The sequence below is a fragment of the Taudactylus pleione genome, unplaced genomic scaffold, assembly GCF_031769625.1.
Source record: "Taudactylus pleione unplaced genomic scaffold, aTauple2 ptg000755l, whole genome shotgun sequence".
In the NCBI taxonomy this organism is placed as follows: domain Eukaryota; kingdom Metazoa; phylum Chordata; class Amphibia; order Anura; family Myobatrachidae; genus Taudactylus; species Taudactylus pleione.
The window spans coordinates 360,965-376,528 of NW_028285157.1; the positions used below are offsets into that span (position 1 = coordinate 360,965).

General features: G+C 45.8%; 1 protein-coding gene and 1 pseudogene across 6 annotated transcripts in view; both read left to right on the forward strand.

Annotated features, from left to right (window-relative positions):
* Window positions 1-295: 295 nt before the first annotated feature.
* NFYA (nuclear transcription factor Y subunit alpha) overlaps window positions 296-15,564 on the forward strand; it is a 31,525-nt gene continuing 16,256 nt past the window's right edge. Inside the window, exons 1-9 of one of the 6 annotated variants that reach the window (XM_088457290.1) lie at window positions 296-462; window positions 2,960-3,062; window positions 3,344-3,427; window positions 5,009-5,152; window positions 5,323-5,454; window positions 5,601-5,706; window positions 5,961-6,127; window positions 6,210-6,383; window positions 8,729-8,830. In XM_088457290.1, the coding sequence (XP_088313416.1) occupies window positions 299-462; window positions 2,960-3,062; window positions 3,344-3,427; window positions 5,009-5,152; window positions 5,323-5,454; window positions 5,601-5,706; window positions 5,961-6,127; window positions 6,210-6,383; window positions 8,729-8,830 (1,176 nt within the window). In that variant the 5' untranslated portion in view covers window positions 296-298. Of the gene's footprint in view, window positions 463-524; window positions 818-2,959; window positions 3,063-3,343; window positions 3,428-5,008; window positions 5,153-5,322; window positions 5,455-5,600; window positions 5,707-5,960; window positions 6,128-6,209; window positions 6,384-8,728; window positions 8,831-15,564 lie in introns of those variants that run through there. The other 5 variants (XM_088457291.1, XM_088457292.1, XM_088457295.1 and 2 more) reach the window with 5 other exon arrangements.
* LOC148477047 (U2 spliceosomal RNA) lies at window positions 13,189-13,362 on the forward strand (annotated as a pseudogene).

Consider the following 15,564-nt stretch of genomic DNA (forward strand, 5'->3'; position numbering starts at 1 on the left):
GCTGTGACTGTGTGACAAATCACCTCACAGCATTGCAAAGCACCGACACAGCAGTATTCGCGAATACACGGTGTACTGTACTAGATGGCCCCCCTGGGCACCAAATGACGAAAGTCTGTTTTTCTTCTCCTGATATTTCGCCTCCCAAAACTTCTAATATGGCGCTTTCTAGCCACGCCCACACCTGTTGAGAGGCCGTAAGAAGCCAACTGCTAGAACATTCCACAGCATAAAGTCACTAGCACGCATGCGCAGAGTGTCAGCGGACGAGGCGGGCTTTAAGGTTTTCTCACTACGTATGCGCAATGGCGTGGGCGTGGCTTGTTGCACATGCGCAGTTAGTGTAGCCTTTCGGCGCCTTTGTCCTTCCGCCATTTTGCTTGTCCAAAGCGCTGATTGGGCTCCGTGCTCCGGTTCTGGAACCAATCAGAGCGGAGAGAAGAACCGAGACCGGGAGAGGTGGTGAGTAGGACCGGAGGAGAGAGCCAATAACACCACGGGGAGGGAGAAACATGACCTCAGCCGCACAGCCAATAACACCCATGTACCAGGCAGTAACATGAATAGCCAATCCGGGAGGACGGAGGCGATAGCACACGGGAAGGAGTCTGATAATCCAATAGCGGGGACGTAGAGCCGGCTCTGATATAACGCAAGCAGCCCGGTACTGCTTCTTGTAACCCGGCATACACTGGCAGCGGCGATGGGGGTTGTGTCTGGAAGCAGATGCAGTAGTCAGCGACTTACGGAGCTTTCGTTAATGGGAGAGGTGCTGCTGCCCGCGGCTATGGGGGCGCCCACTGTTTGCAGCACGGGCGTAAGTGTTTACTGTGCGCAGTACAGCGGTCCATGCTTGTACCAATATGCTGTGTCTCCTAACAAATGGTTCAAATGGGGATTAAACAGACAAATTAGATATATATTTTGCAGAACAGCAGCCCTTGAAGCAGTTTTAATGTTTGTCTAGGTGAGTACAAAGAGGCATTTGCGCCCCGAAACGTTGGCTGTCTATGTGAAATGGTCCATTAAAATTGCTTCAAGTCATCTAGTGCTGCAGATCTGTACTACATCTACATTGTGGGTTCATTTCTCAAGGCACTTGGAGCACAGAGTCATTCTTGTAAGCAGAGTGGCGGTCTTTTGAAAAAAAATAAAAAAAATGATACATATACACAGTCCAAGTTGGGTGGCACTGCAATAAACAGTAAATAATGTTACCGTGTGGCCTCCGTTAGGACTGCCAGCTGGAAGTACAAAAATGCGGATCAGGAGCGGTGGCACTCAGGTCAATAAGTCAGGCGAACAGGCGGGTAATGCACCAAAGTTTCGGAGCCCTTTATTGCTCCGTTTTCAAGGTCAATAACCTACAAATAAAACTTACTTTATACCCACACCACGCGGAGTCCATCAGTCCAGTGTCCGGGGATGGAGGCGCACACCTCTGACCTCAACCACCACTTGAAAATGGAGCAATAAAGGGCTCCAAAACTGCGTTACCTGCCTGTTAATCTGACTTATTGAACCGCTCCTGATACACACACACATATGTGTGTGTGTGTATGTGTATATATATATATATATATATATATAATATAAAAAATGTGTGTATTTGTTTGTTACACTACCAGTGATACATCCCTCAGAACAATTCTGAGGACTTTGGAACGATGATGTTCATACTGCGTCACTATCATTTAATTACAAAATTTTTTATCCTCATGATTTGGAGTGCGGCCTCGTTATTATTTATAAGGATCCAGGACATAAATATATACACACACAAGAAAGGGCGCTACTGACAATATAAGACCTCCTATTTTGATCTTAGATAATTGACTTTAATTATAATAATAAAAAACTCCTTACAAAAAGTCCTAAATTAGTGATATACTCGGGTATCCCACAAGACTTCATTTCTTCTTTACAGCAATATCTCCATGTAACTTCTTACAGTGGAAGAAAACCCTCCAGATCTGAGGATACTCTCGATTAGTGTTATCGGAGACTTTAGCGCTATCAGAGAACGTAGATCAATAGAATAATTCTTTCATCCATATAGTTCTCCTTTTGGGTTTCAGCTGCAAACAAACCCTTACACTTCTGTTATTCACATCAGTAGGAACCCAACAAAATGTGCCAAGTGAGTAACCCCAAAATGGCATATATATTTATTTTCCAGCAGCCGGCACTCTCCACACCGTCCTAAACGCTACGGTGCACACTCAGATAGTAGGCATATATCATGAAGTAGCGGCACTCACTGGACTTTTCATTAGCGCTTGATAAAGGACAATCGCTCCTCAAATTCCTGCAACATTTTGGTTTATTCCTAGTCTTCAGGCAGTTAATACGCTATTAACTGCCTGAAGACTGGGAATAAACCTCGGCCCCTGTTGTATATGTTAAACAAGGCCCATATTAGTGGGGTTTGGCAGCATAGCCCCGATACTTGTTGCCCTTCAGTCTTCTCCACTCATGTTTTTGAATGGCTTTATTTTGCTCTGGTTCTTGGTGTATCGAATGTAGAGGCCTACCTTTGCATCAAGCTGTGTTTTTTTATGTATAATTATGTAGAAACTGCAGTTTCCACATAATGTTATTACATCTGGGGGTTTGGCTTATTACCCTTCCCTATACTAATGGCACAATGCAGGAGATTTAACAGAAATCTCTGGCAAAGTGCTAATTAGCACTGGAGATCGTAGTCCCCATTATTATCAATGGGGACTACAAACTGACCCCTATGTACCAAATACCAAAAAGCGTAGCTCTTCAGAGTTTGGTCCCATTGGGTTACACCATCCTATGGTGGCGTAATCCGGTGTATTCCTCCGGAGGCATTCTCGCAGGAGACGGATCTTCTGCATAATTTTATGTTAAAAAAAATAAAAAATTGCTTGATACATAGGCCTTTTAATCTGTGAAATATTGTTTGGATATCTACATTGTCTTTTTACAGGTACCCAAAGCTAGCACAGCTGCAGATGGAACAATACACAACAAGCAGCAATGGCTCTCCAGAGCAAATTGTGGTGCAAGCTGGGCAGATCCAGCAGCAGCAGGTGAGATTCTGTGCTTATATGTGGGTTATGAAGGGTAGAAGGATTGTTATGTGGTTGGTAGTGCCGTACAGCTTTTTTTTTTTTTTTTTTTAGCATATTAATGCTATTTAACTTGCTTTAGTGATGAACCTGATGCCTTAGTCGTTTCTGGTGCCCTCACATTTTTTTTTTCCTATTAATCTCAAAGAAGAAACTTAGGTGTTTGAAATCTTTTTATCCTATAGTACATAACCTCCTCTCATGGTCAGGCTATCTCTCCTTGTCCCTTTCCTTTTTCTTAGCCGGGTGCGGTCACTGCTGTCCAGTTACAGACCGAGGCTCAGGTGGGAGCAGCCTCTGGGCAGCAAGTACAGACCCTCCAGGTAGTTGTGTCTGGTGGATGCATGTGTTATAAATGCAGCATTTAATGCAGTTTGTCATTGCTTCTGCAGTCATGTGATACAAGCATGGCTCAGTTCTATTATATGAATGCATTGTAATGTTTGTCTCTTGCATGAAATATGTACATGACACATTCAGCACGATATCAAAATATCTTCCTTTTCAATCAATGCATTATACTCTCAATATGGTTTGAGTTGAAGGAGTGATAAAGCCGTAAATGAAAGCATGTTTGTCATATCTTTTATTTTTCTACCACCCCACTTTGTTTGTATTTTTAACTTGATAATACTCTGCTTTGTATGAGTCTCTCATATTTCCAGTGGTAAAAGGTTCAGTGTAAACTGGACCTAATAGAACAGGTTCTGTTACATAGCTGTAGGAGACTTGAGATACCTGATACAGGTTTCTCCTGCACTGCATTGGGACTACCCTCTGCTGGTGGAAGACCTTGTGGTGTCACTGCAAGGATCTCACTAGATTTTCTATTTAAACAAGGAAGCTGCATATGTCATAGAACTTTGAATTGGTAGGATTGGCAGAATCCTGAGCAGTTCAAGGTACAGTGTCATCTGGTTCCTGGAACTCTAATCTTGAATCTCAGTTTGTCATTCATAGCTGGGGCAAACATTGCCTATTATCTCAGAACAACTCTGGTGCCATTTTCTACCTTTTTGTTTTAATTCGATAAGGAGAAATGAGAAGAAGACCGCTGTGCTTCTTTAAATTGCGGACAGTTTGTGAGTAGTTAACAATGGAGAACATAGCTTGTGCAGTAATGATGAGGGACTATTAGGCTGTAAACCTATTCTTGTTGAGCAGTGGTTCTAAGCCTCAACCCTCACGTGTTCTCAACAGATAATGTTTTAAAGATTTCTGTCTAGAAGCAGGTGGGATACTTACTGACCGAGCAATATAGATTAACTCGCCTGTACATTATTAATGACATCCACAAAACATGGCCAGTTATATCCGTTCTATACTGGGTTGATGCAATTGAATGCGCATCAACCGGGGATTTTTGTTAGTGTAAATGGGTCCAGGGACCTGGGGATCCAACTCTGGTAGCTTGCATGGTTGGGCGTTCCTGTGTCACCCTGCAGTGTAAATATTTGATCCGGGTCACGGTGACCCGGATCGTGCCGCGTGCTGCCCCTTTTGCCACGCTTCAATGGTGCTTAGAGATGACATCATCTCCAAGCGTCCACTGCAGTGCAACGCAGGAAAAGCTGGGTCACAGCAGACCCAGCTCCAATGTGACCGGCTTCAGCCGTGCTGCAACGCCGAAAGGGCCGGGTCACTGCACACCCGGCTCCAGAGTGAACGGTGCCGCGGTGTAAAACTGGTCTGATCCGCGTTGGAAACGTGTTCCAAATCCCGGGTCTGACCCGGGACTTTGGTGTAAAATGGTTCTAAGTGGTATTTCAGGACTGGAGTTGAGAGCCCCTGTTGTAGAGTATATCATTTTAAACTACAGTACAGTTTATTTCTCCAAAGTAGTAGAATACAAGATTGTGCATGCTGTTTTATCTCCTGCTTAACAACTACCTATTTCCTCTGCTCAGGTACAGGGTCAGCCGCTCATGGTGCAAGTCAGTGGGGGACAGCTAATTACTTCCACTGGTCAGCCAATCATGGTGCAGGCAATGGGTGGGCAAGGTCAAACTCTTATGCAAGTGCCTGTGTCTGGATCTCAAGGACTTCAGCAGGTAAGAATTCAGTGCTTGTGAGAGGAGACAATCCTATAATGAATCATAGATCAAATAGTTGTCATGTTTGTTTTTCTTTCTTTCATCTTAAACTTTTGACTTGGAATCATGACATGCTTGAGGGAATGTTAGTTTATAGTGCATATATAATATAAATGTTTATTTAACAGATACAGCTGGTGCAGCCAGGGCAAATCCAGATCCAAGGAGGACAAACTGTACAGGTGCAAGCACAACAGGGACAGCCTCAGCAAATAATCATTCAGCAACCACAGACAGCAGTTACTGCAGGGCAGAATCAGGTATGGAGCATGCATATAGAATCAGGTATGGAGCATGTAGAGACACTTGGCTCAGAAATATTCAACCACGGTCTATTGCTTGTTGCTTTAATTTTTTTTGAATCATTTTCCTCTCTCTCTCGCCAAACCCCCCCCTTCCCCTTTAGAGCCAACAGCAGATAACGGTTCAGGGTCAGCAGGTAGCACAGACAGCTGAAGGACAAACTATTGTTTACCAGCCAGTGAATGCAGATGGAACTATTTTGCAGCAAGGTAGGTTCACATTATTCCAATACTTTTCATCAGATTACTTCCATTATAACAATTTTTGCTTTACCAGTTGAATGGCCTGTGACTTATCGATCATTCTTTCCAAATTATGCTTTAGTGATAACATCTTCTTATTATTTGCAAAGTGGGATTTGTGTATTCTATGTGTCCATGGTGAGCACTAGCGGTTCCCTTGGAATTAATTGTGTGCCCTCCCTTTCTTTGTCCCTCTGTTTTCTGTTTGTTATTTCCTAAAGTGACAGTCCCTGTTACAGGAATGATAACCATACCTGCTGCCAGCTTGGCAGGGGCACAGATTGTGCAAGCTGGAGGAAACACCAATACAACAAATAGTAGCCAGGGAACCGTGACGGTAACGCTACCTGTAACAGGAAATGTTATGAACTCGGGAGGCATGGTGATGGTATGTATGAGACTTTGTGACAATTTTCCTTTAGCACTGGTGTTTTGAAACAGCTTATTAAAGATTTCATCCTTTTTCTTAGATGGTTCCTGGTGCAGGCTCTGTTCCTGCTCTGCAAAGAATTCCGTTACCTGGAGCTGAAATGCTGGAAGAGGAGCCACTGTATGTAAACGCCAAGCAGTATCACCGGATTTTAAAGAGGAGACAGGCACGGGCAAAATTGGAAGCAGAGGGCAAAATTCCCAAAGAGCGGAGAGTAAGTGACAGTGACTATTTGTATGTGACGCTGGAGATGTGGGTACAGATGGCTATAGATCTCCCTATGTATAAAATCTCTTAAGTGTGTAAAGCATGACAGGCGATCATAATGTAAGTACAGACATAGATAATGTGCGAGCCACTTCTTAATGTCTGACTGGAATGTGGTGACTATTTTGCTATGCTTTTTTTTTTTTTGGTACAAGATAAGTGTTTCAACTCTATGATGGTTTGGCAGCTCATCCACTGGGTTGTATAACTATTTACTTGGATACTAACTTAAAATTGCATACATCGCAGAAATGCGCGTACCTGGGAAATGCGAGATCCAGTTAAAAATGGCAGGCTTTGTGACTTTTCTACAAAATGGGACCTGGGAGAAGTGCATTTAATAAAGTGGGGAAACCTTCCTGGACCCCCAATAAGTGATAACTGAGATAGTAGGACCATATAAAACCTGTTTGTGGCCATAATGACAGAAGGAGGTTTTTAAAAGGTGTCAAATGGCTGATTTTTCACTTTTTATTAATTATCATTAATAATGGTTGAAAAATAGGGAGCAAGTGTTTTTCAACAAATTAAAGTCTTTCCAGCATTTTGGGGGCACAGAAAGATGTCTGTATAGCAAATTTTTTACAGTGTTTTATACAAGTTTGTAAAGTTAGAATAAACACACTTTTCTCTAATCTGCAAGTTAAAAAAAAAAAAAAAAAAAAACACTCTCCAATCAATACAACACCTCCATATACCTGTTCCAAATCATTCAACCGATTATTGAGCTGAATACTGACAAGTTTTTATTGGCCAAATTATTCTATTTGAACCCCTCCAAGCGCAGGATTAATCATTAGGAGTGGTTTACCAGAGGTTCTGAACTGTCCAGACATTTTTACCTTAAAATACTTCCTTACCCATTCACCTGCTCAGAGGGTGCACACAAAGGGCCCGATTCTATTCTGCGCGAAGTGAATAGCACTGGGAATCAGCTCCTGGAGCTATTCAATACACAGCGCTGCTAAGCCCGACTAAGGATTTCTTCTTGCATCCCCACGGGGATGCGAGCGGAAATCCGACAAAAGTCCAGGCACGAGGCTGTTTTCTGCTCTTCGCACCTGAAAAACAGCATCGCGCCGGGAAGTTAGGTTGGGGAATGCAGGGTGTTTAGTCGCGAGAATGGGTGTTCTCCGACTAAACACAGCGCAGAATAGAATAGCTCCAGGAGCTATCTCCTGGCGCTATTTACATCGCGGGCAATTGAATCGAGCCCAAAGAACACTCATTTCCCCTGGAAAACTACTGCAAGTTTGGAATTAGATTGCAAATGTAATTTGCAGTACAAATTTGCTGTGAGAACATCTCACAGGACCCAACTAATTGAAGTGACTGCATAACATACATTGATCATTCAGTTCATAGTGCATGTTTTACTGAACATTTTTCCTAAAAAGTTAGTTGCACATTTTGTCGTGGCTAATTTATAGAAAGGTTTATGTATTTACAGATTTTTAAAGGATAGATGTGTCCACATACATCTAGCCTCCTTGTGCGTTAAACAGCCCTTCTAGTTGCACCATGCCGTAGCGCAAACGATGCGAATATGATGCACAAGCAGCATCTGAATAAAAAAGAGATGCGGCATGCCTATATTCTGTGTGTGGCTGTATCTGCATGCTAAATGCTACGTAAGTGTCACAGCCGCTGACACTGTAACATAGCATTTTGCATGCAGATATAACCACAGTCACACACAGAATATAGGCATGCCACATATCAATTTATAGTGTTCACTCTAGCTCCGGCGCGAGGCAGGGCGCCGGAGCTAGAGAGGGCACGTCCGAGAAGGGGGCGTGGTCATCGAAAAGGGGGCGTGTCTATAAGGCTATTCTCCGGTGGTGACCGGGTCACCGCACATTTCTTCACCCGTGGGACACTGCGACCCACGGGTGAAGACAGTTCCCGCAGGCTGTTAGGGCAGGGCGCTTTTTGCCCTCCTTCTGGAGGGCAGGGCGCTTTTTGCCTTCAAGAAAGAGGGCAGGACGCCGCGCCCCACTAAAACAGCCTAGCGGGAACGCTAAATTAATCAGCAGAAGCTGCTTGTGCGTTTGCATGGTTTTACGAATAAAACGCATTTTAAGGGAGAAAGTCGCTCTCAAAGACGCTCGGCGATACCGAGACGCACAACGCTCATGCATTGTGTAACCCAACTTGTAACACAGAGTATGTATGTGGACACATTAAAAGAAATACTTCTCAGAAAAAAAAGATGATTTTATTTGTCCTGCCTTTGTGTGTGTGTGTATATATAGCACTTAGGTTTTTTTTTTCCTGTGTGTGTTGTCGTAGAAATATCTGCATGAGTCACGACACCGTCATGCTATGGCCAGAAAGAGAGGTGATGGCGGGCGCTTCTTTTCTCCAAAAGAAAAAGAAGGTCATCACTTACAGGTAAGTGCAGCGTTTGTGTAAATACTTCCAGGTGGTTGAATATTGCTTTTTATATACAGTACACTTTTTAAAAGACCTTAAATGCATCTTGTTCTACTTCTTGATTTAGTCTTCATTTAGAGAGAGTGCATGAAGTAGGGATAATTGTCTCGTAACTGTTAGCTCACTATTCTGGTTAAGCTGCATTCTGCTCCTATTGATTGCAAAACAGGTCTGCTTACCATGAGCACACAACTGTCGTATAACAGCCAAGGGTGCTATACCAAATGTTAACTGCTGCAAATTTGAAGGTGTTTTGCCAGGACATGACTAGGTCAGGTAGAGCACCATTATCTGCTTCCCGAGTGAGTTCAGCAAAGGGGTGATTATGTAACCAATGGAAAATTTGGAGAGCTATAATTTAGTCTCACTATGTTAACAGTATTTCTTCTTCAGGGTCCACAGGGAGACATTGGGGTGTAGGAGGGACCTGGAGGAGCGGACACCCCAACAGCAAAGCTTTTCAGTCCCAGGATGCTCCGTTCCTTCCCCCTATACTTCGCCCACAGCCTGAGGGCACTTCAGTTTCGTTGGTGTTCAACAGGAGCTGGATCACAATTATAACTGGGTTGCATTAAGCAGCCCAAGCTTTTATTTTATGATTTAACTTTTCTGTTTCTTCAGGATCCACAGGGAGATCTTGGGGTGTAGGTGGGCAATGAGGACCAGGCACCATGCAGTTATAGCTTTCAGCTCCCAGGATGCCTCGGTCCATCCCCCTATACCCCGCACCCGAGCCAGAGGCAGCTCTGTTTCATCGGTGCCCGGCCGGAGTCGGGTCACCATTATGCATGCAACACCAGCTGCGGCTGGGGATTTCGGCGGGCATCCCGGGGACCTTGCTAGCCTTCCCCGCGGATTGACCCAGACTGCATCCCGGACACAAGTGGATAGGTAAGGCGGATCACCGCTCATGGTGACCCACGGATTGACAGTCTTGTCTACGGTCTCGGGACAGACCAGAGGTGCTGAGAGGAACACAGGCTTTGTCCACAGTGATCCACTAGACCACCAGGGCACATATGGATCGGGAATCCAGCGTCCCGGTGGTTAATAATCAGCATGGGGAGGTCTGCTTTCCCCATTAAAGTGGCCCCTCAACTCAGGGCGCCATTCCTCTGAGGTCTCTCTTCCCTCAGCTGCTCTCCTCCAACCACGCCCCCTCAGAGGTCTCCGGATGCCATTTTTTCCAGGCTCAGCCACAGCTCTCAGGGAAACGCTGGGTACAGTCCCCCTACTTACCTCACCCTGGATTCAGGTTATGTAGCACTATAACCTACTAGAATCTGTGTAGGTGATTGTAATGCCATTCTGTAGTTATATTGTATCTCTGCATTGTATGTGACTTATTCTAGCGCTGCCTGTGTATATTTCTCTATAACTGTCAGCATATACCTTTCGCTTTTTTTCTTTTACTTTGCCCTAACATACAGGTGTATTCAGGGTTTCCCTGTGCCTCATATCTCTTGTATTTGTGAGGGTTGTCACATACAGTTGGTTACTTCAGTTTGCCATATTTGGGCTGTGCGCTCCTGCAGCTTGCTCAAGCATGAGACAGGATCATTATATTGCATTCCTACTTGTATTCTACATACCTAGTGGTTTCATAATACCCAGTGCCATATTGTGTGCTATACTACTCTGCAACTATGTCTAGCAAGGGCAAGAGTAGCAAGCAAGCATCTGCACCCATACTTCTATCATGCAAACTATGTGCTGCAGGCTTAAGTGAGGAGGATTTGTTACAAGATGGGTTTTGTGCTAGCCGTTATACTCCACCAGCTCAGTCAGACCCCCCCCAGCTCCTGTCCAAGAGCTCCCTGGGCTTCCTTTTCTCAGGTGCTGGCTACTATTGTGGACCGCCTAGCAGTCCCGGCTGGAATTCTCCCTCTGGGGTTAGCACAACAGGCTGTAATTCCCCCTCTGGGGTTGCCACAACAGTTTCAGGCTATACAGGTACCTCCTGTGCCCCCTCCATGGGTAGACTTGCTCTCTAGCTCAGTACAGAGTCTGGTGGCTACCTCTAAAGCCTTTCAAACTATGTTGCAGGGTGAGAAGCCCCTACCCAGTAAGCCTCCTAAGCATCCTGTTATCCTCAGTCCACGCAGCTCTCAGATTCTGAGGAGGCAGAAAGATGCTGATCTCTCTAACAGACTCCCTTTCTGGAGAGTAAGAGAGTCAGAAACTAATATTCCTGCTTTTGTGCGAGTTGTTGGATCCATCTTACTAATAGAAGATGACGACCCAGCCCCTAAATCAAAGCACCCACTGTTTAAACAACAAAGTGGCTTTAGCAGAATTCCCTCTATCGGATCAACTAGCTGAACACATGGCAGCAGCCTGGCAAGAGGCTTCAGGCACAAAATCGTCTGACTCCCTGTTATCCATTTCCTGCGGCTCATTGTTTAAAATGGGAGACTTCCCCCTGCGGTGGATTCCCATGTTATGTGATTAAGAGTGCTACATTGCCTATCCCCCTACAGTATCCTACAGTAACCCTACGGATAAAAAGTTTGAAACGTGCCTTAAATCGATGTACTCTATTTCAGGGGCTGTTTGTCGTCTGACCATGGCTATTGCATGTGTGGCTAAAGCTATAGAGAGCTGGGCTGACGCACTTGAAGGCTTTTTTATTTTTCTTGCCCCCACCTCCTTAGACGAATCTAGGGATTAGATGTCTTTCATCGCTCACATACGAGATGAAGCTTCCTATATTGGAGAAGCGACATGACATTGGATGCCAGTCTCTAGACCTCCTAGAGTCTCAGCCACGGTGGTGTCTCCCCGCCGTACCCTGTGGCTACGCTCATGGAAGGCCGATGTGGATTCTAAGGAGGGCTTACAAGTATTGCCCTACAACAGAGAGATCTTGTTTGGCCCAGACCTTGACGACAAGATTGTAATCACATTTACTGCATTTCTCCTTCATCCACTAGGGGACACGAGGCAAAGGCAGTGTGGTATGGACTGTGCTGAGAGGGAGCTTGGTACTTTAAATTCTAAGAAGTGAGACTCTCCTTCCCCTCTATACCCCTCCAAGCCTCAGTCGTCTTGTGTGCCCGAGGGGAGCTGGATGTGTATACACACACTCCTCAGGTTTCTTAAAATGGTAAGAGCGCTACGGCGCTGAAGATTTTCAATGAGGACACACAGGCAGCAGCTGCACTGCCTGTCTGCAACGATGGAGCTGCCCTAGGACCCGCTCGCAAGTGCGCACACTTTGCTTGGGGTCCCCGACTGCTGACATGCCGTCTCCATTATAGGGGGTTCCAGATACCGCTGCTTGCAGCGCGCATAGCGGCCACCATCAGTCATACCGCCGCCGGCAGCTCCATATTTCCTGGGTCCTCGAATAGCGGGGAAGCCAGGTTAACTTCTAATAGGCGTTGAATGCAGCAGAGGTTGCTCCGATGAGTGGGGCAGCCAAGAGACTCATTTTCAGAATGCCTCAGCTGTGGCTCAACATGTTGAGCACACAGCTATGTCAAAACTACAAGTCTCAAAAAGTGCGCTTATAGTTAATACGTGCCATAGCAGGGGGGCGGAGCTTAACTCAGGAGTCCTGCTCCTTCCTTTCAACGGCCCCAGCGCTTCTCTGGAAGTATGCTGGCGGCCATTACACGGAAGGGACCGTGTCTACTGTGATGAGAAACATTCTGCTGCAAAGAAACTGGTAGCCTAACCTTAACTGTTAGTAAACAGTGCGGTTTAGGCTGGTCAGGAGAACATTAAGACAGTTGTTACTACTTTAGTATCAGTGGTTACTTCCTTCTATGCCTAGCGTTTTCTGGCACCGCTAGGAGCGATATTAGGGCAAGGGTGGCTCTCTCCTGCCTCTCTGTTTCCCAGTTTTCTTCTTTGACCTTTTTCACTACACTTTCCTGTTTGTGTGGGGTCTGTATGTATCATGAGGCTCTAAGGTGTCTCAAACGTTAATTCATGCAATAATGCAGAAAATTGTACACAGGGGTAGTCCTCTAACTCTATTGTGTGACAAAAGTGGTGTGGTTGGCGTTGCTGCCTTGCAGCGCTGGGGTCGCGGGTTGGGTACCCGCTACGGCCCTGGCTGTGGGAGTTTGTGTGTTCTCCTACGGCCCCGGCGTGTCTTCTCTCGCGTTGACCGGGTCACCGCACATTTCCCCACCCGCGGGACACTGCGACCCACGGGTGAAGACGGCACCCGCAGGCTGTGAGGGCAGGGCGCTTTTTGCCCTCCAGAAGGACGGTAGGGCGCCGCGCCCCGCTAAAAACAGCCTAGCGGGAACGCTAATTGCTCTTTCCCGTACCACTAAGCAGTGTCAGATGGGATAGAGCCTTTATTTTCTGTAATCTGCTAATTATTGCAAATGCATATCTGTTCTTATCAGTTTAATATCTGATATGCCCCCTATCTGGGGGCCATATATTAAATGGATTTTTAGAACAGGGAGATGGACGAAGAGCTTGCTCTATCCACTCCACAATTATAGGACACGTGTCCTGTTTTACAGCCTTTCTTTCTAAGGAAACAAAGACAAGTTTTTACGTTCCCTGTTTCAGAGTAGCTGGATTCTCTTCTGATGTCAACTTGGGGACATCCGGATAATTTTCAATGTTATGGTGGTTATTATATTTTTATTCCTTTCCTGCAGATAGCAAAAGAGACCACGTCTTTGAAAGACATATTGGACAGGAGATTAAAGAATACTCTCAGGTCCTTTTATACAGCAGCAGGGGTGATACTGCGTCCTGCGATGGTATTCTGCTGAACTAACAAAGCAATTGAGCTTTGGGCAAGGCTTTGGCTGACTTGAGATAAGCTGCCGGTTGGAGCTTTTTCCGTTTGCAGTGTAAGATGAAGCTGTCTCTTTCCTTGGAGACGCGTCCGAAGACATTTAATTTATCGCCTTAGAAGGCGCTGTGGTTAAGCAACGGCAGGCGGATGCCAAATTGTAGTAAGCTGGGGATGGTCTTTCATGCAGGGAGAGTGTATTGTTTGTAGTGGATATAGATAAATGGATTTCTCAGGATACTGGGGGTAAATCCACTTCTCTTCTGTCTGAGGCTCCTCCCACTAGATGGACCATCGTCTTCCTGTGTTTCTAGAGGACGTGGCGGAGACGCAAAAACAGCTCATCGTGAGGTTTTGTCCACTACCAAGCCTAGTGCATGACTGATTCCTTCTCACCTGGGGGTCCCCAGAGTGGGAGCGGCTCTTTAGGACGTCAAAGAGGTATGACCTCCACCTCTGTTTTTCACCACGGGTTTACTACAACGACAGGAGTGTCGTATTTCAAGAAGCTATTGACCAGCTTCTATTCATGAGGGTGGTGGTCCACGTTTCAAGAATTAGACTGGAAAGGGTTTTTACTCCAGTTTCTTCGTGGTTCCGAAGCCAGTCGGCTTGGTCACTTTCTGAAATTGAGAGATCTCTAAACCTACCTGAGATTTTTAGGGTTCAAGAGGAAGTCCCTTCGATCAGTGATTGCAGCCGAAGCGGAAGGCGATTTCATGGTAACTCCTAGATATCAAGGATGCCTACCCTGACATCCCTATCTGGCCGCCATGCCAGGATTTTCTGATGTTTGACATTCGATACTCAGATTTCCAGTTCCAGGCATTACCCTTTGGCTTATCAGCCCCCAGGGTATTCACAAAGGTCATGGCTGTGATGTGGAGTATCCTTCGGAAACTGGATCACTATTATAGGACAATCTCTTGCTAAAGGTCCATTCCAGGGTCCAATTACTGCAGAATATTACAGCAACTCATAGCCTTCTCATTCCTGAATTTTCCCAAGTCTCATCTGCAACCGACGCAGAGGCTACAGTTTTCTGAGAATGATCAAGACATCTTATGTCAGAGTGTTCCTCCCTCAGGAAAAAGCTACGTCCATTCAGGAGATGGTGAGGATGATTTTTTAGACAGTCTGGTATCGGTGTACATTTGCAATCGCCTCCTGGGGAGAATGGTTGCAGCATTCAGGGCCATCTCTCACGGACACTTTCACTCCAGGACTTTTCAGCCAGTCCTCCACTCTGTGGACAAGATCCCATCTTTTCCTTCACCAACGGGTAAGGTTAAGTCCCAGTACTCAGATATCTCTTCTCTGGTGGTGGGAGTCGATACACCTACTGGAGGGTAAGAGATTCGGAGTGTGGGATTGGACTCTTCTCACCAGAGACGCAAGTCTGAGAGGATGGGAGGCTGTGATGCAGGAACATCACTTCCAAGACCGCTGGACAGCACAGGGAGTGAGTCTGCCGATAAACCTATTGGAATTGCGGGCAGTGTTCTACGCTATCCATACAACAGATAACTTGTTGTGGGGCTGAGCAGCCAGGGTCCAGTCAGACTACACAACGACCATGACGTACATAACCAGACAAGGCAGCACCAGAGGTCGGCCGGTTGTGAAAGCCGTAAGCTGGATTCTATCCTGGTTGGAAAGGTTTGTGATGGCAATCTTTATTCCAGGCGTAGCAGATTGGGAGGCAGTCTACCTCAGCCTGCAGGACATGCATTCAGGGGAATGGGCGCTACATCCGCAGGTTTTTCACCAATGGTGGGGTCAACCTCATGGCATCAAGACAAAATCATCACCTGCCTCTCATGCTGTCGGACAAAATACCCAGAGGCAATGACAGTGGACGCGCTGTCAATGTCGTGGCATTTCCAATTTGTCTGCCTGTTCTTTCCGTTTCCCCTTGTCCCTC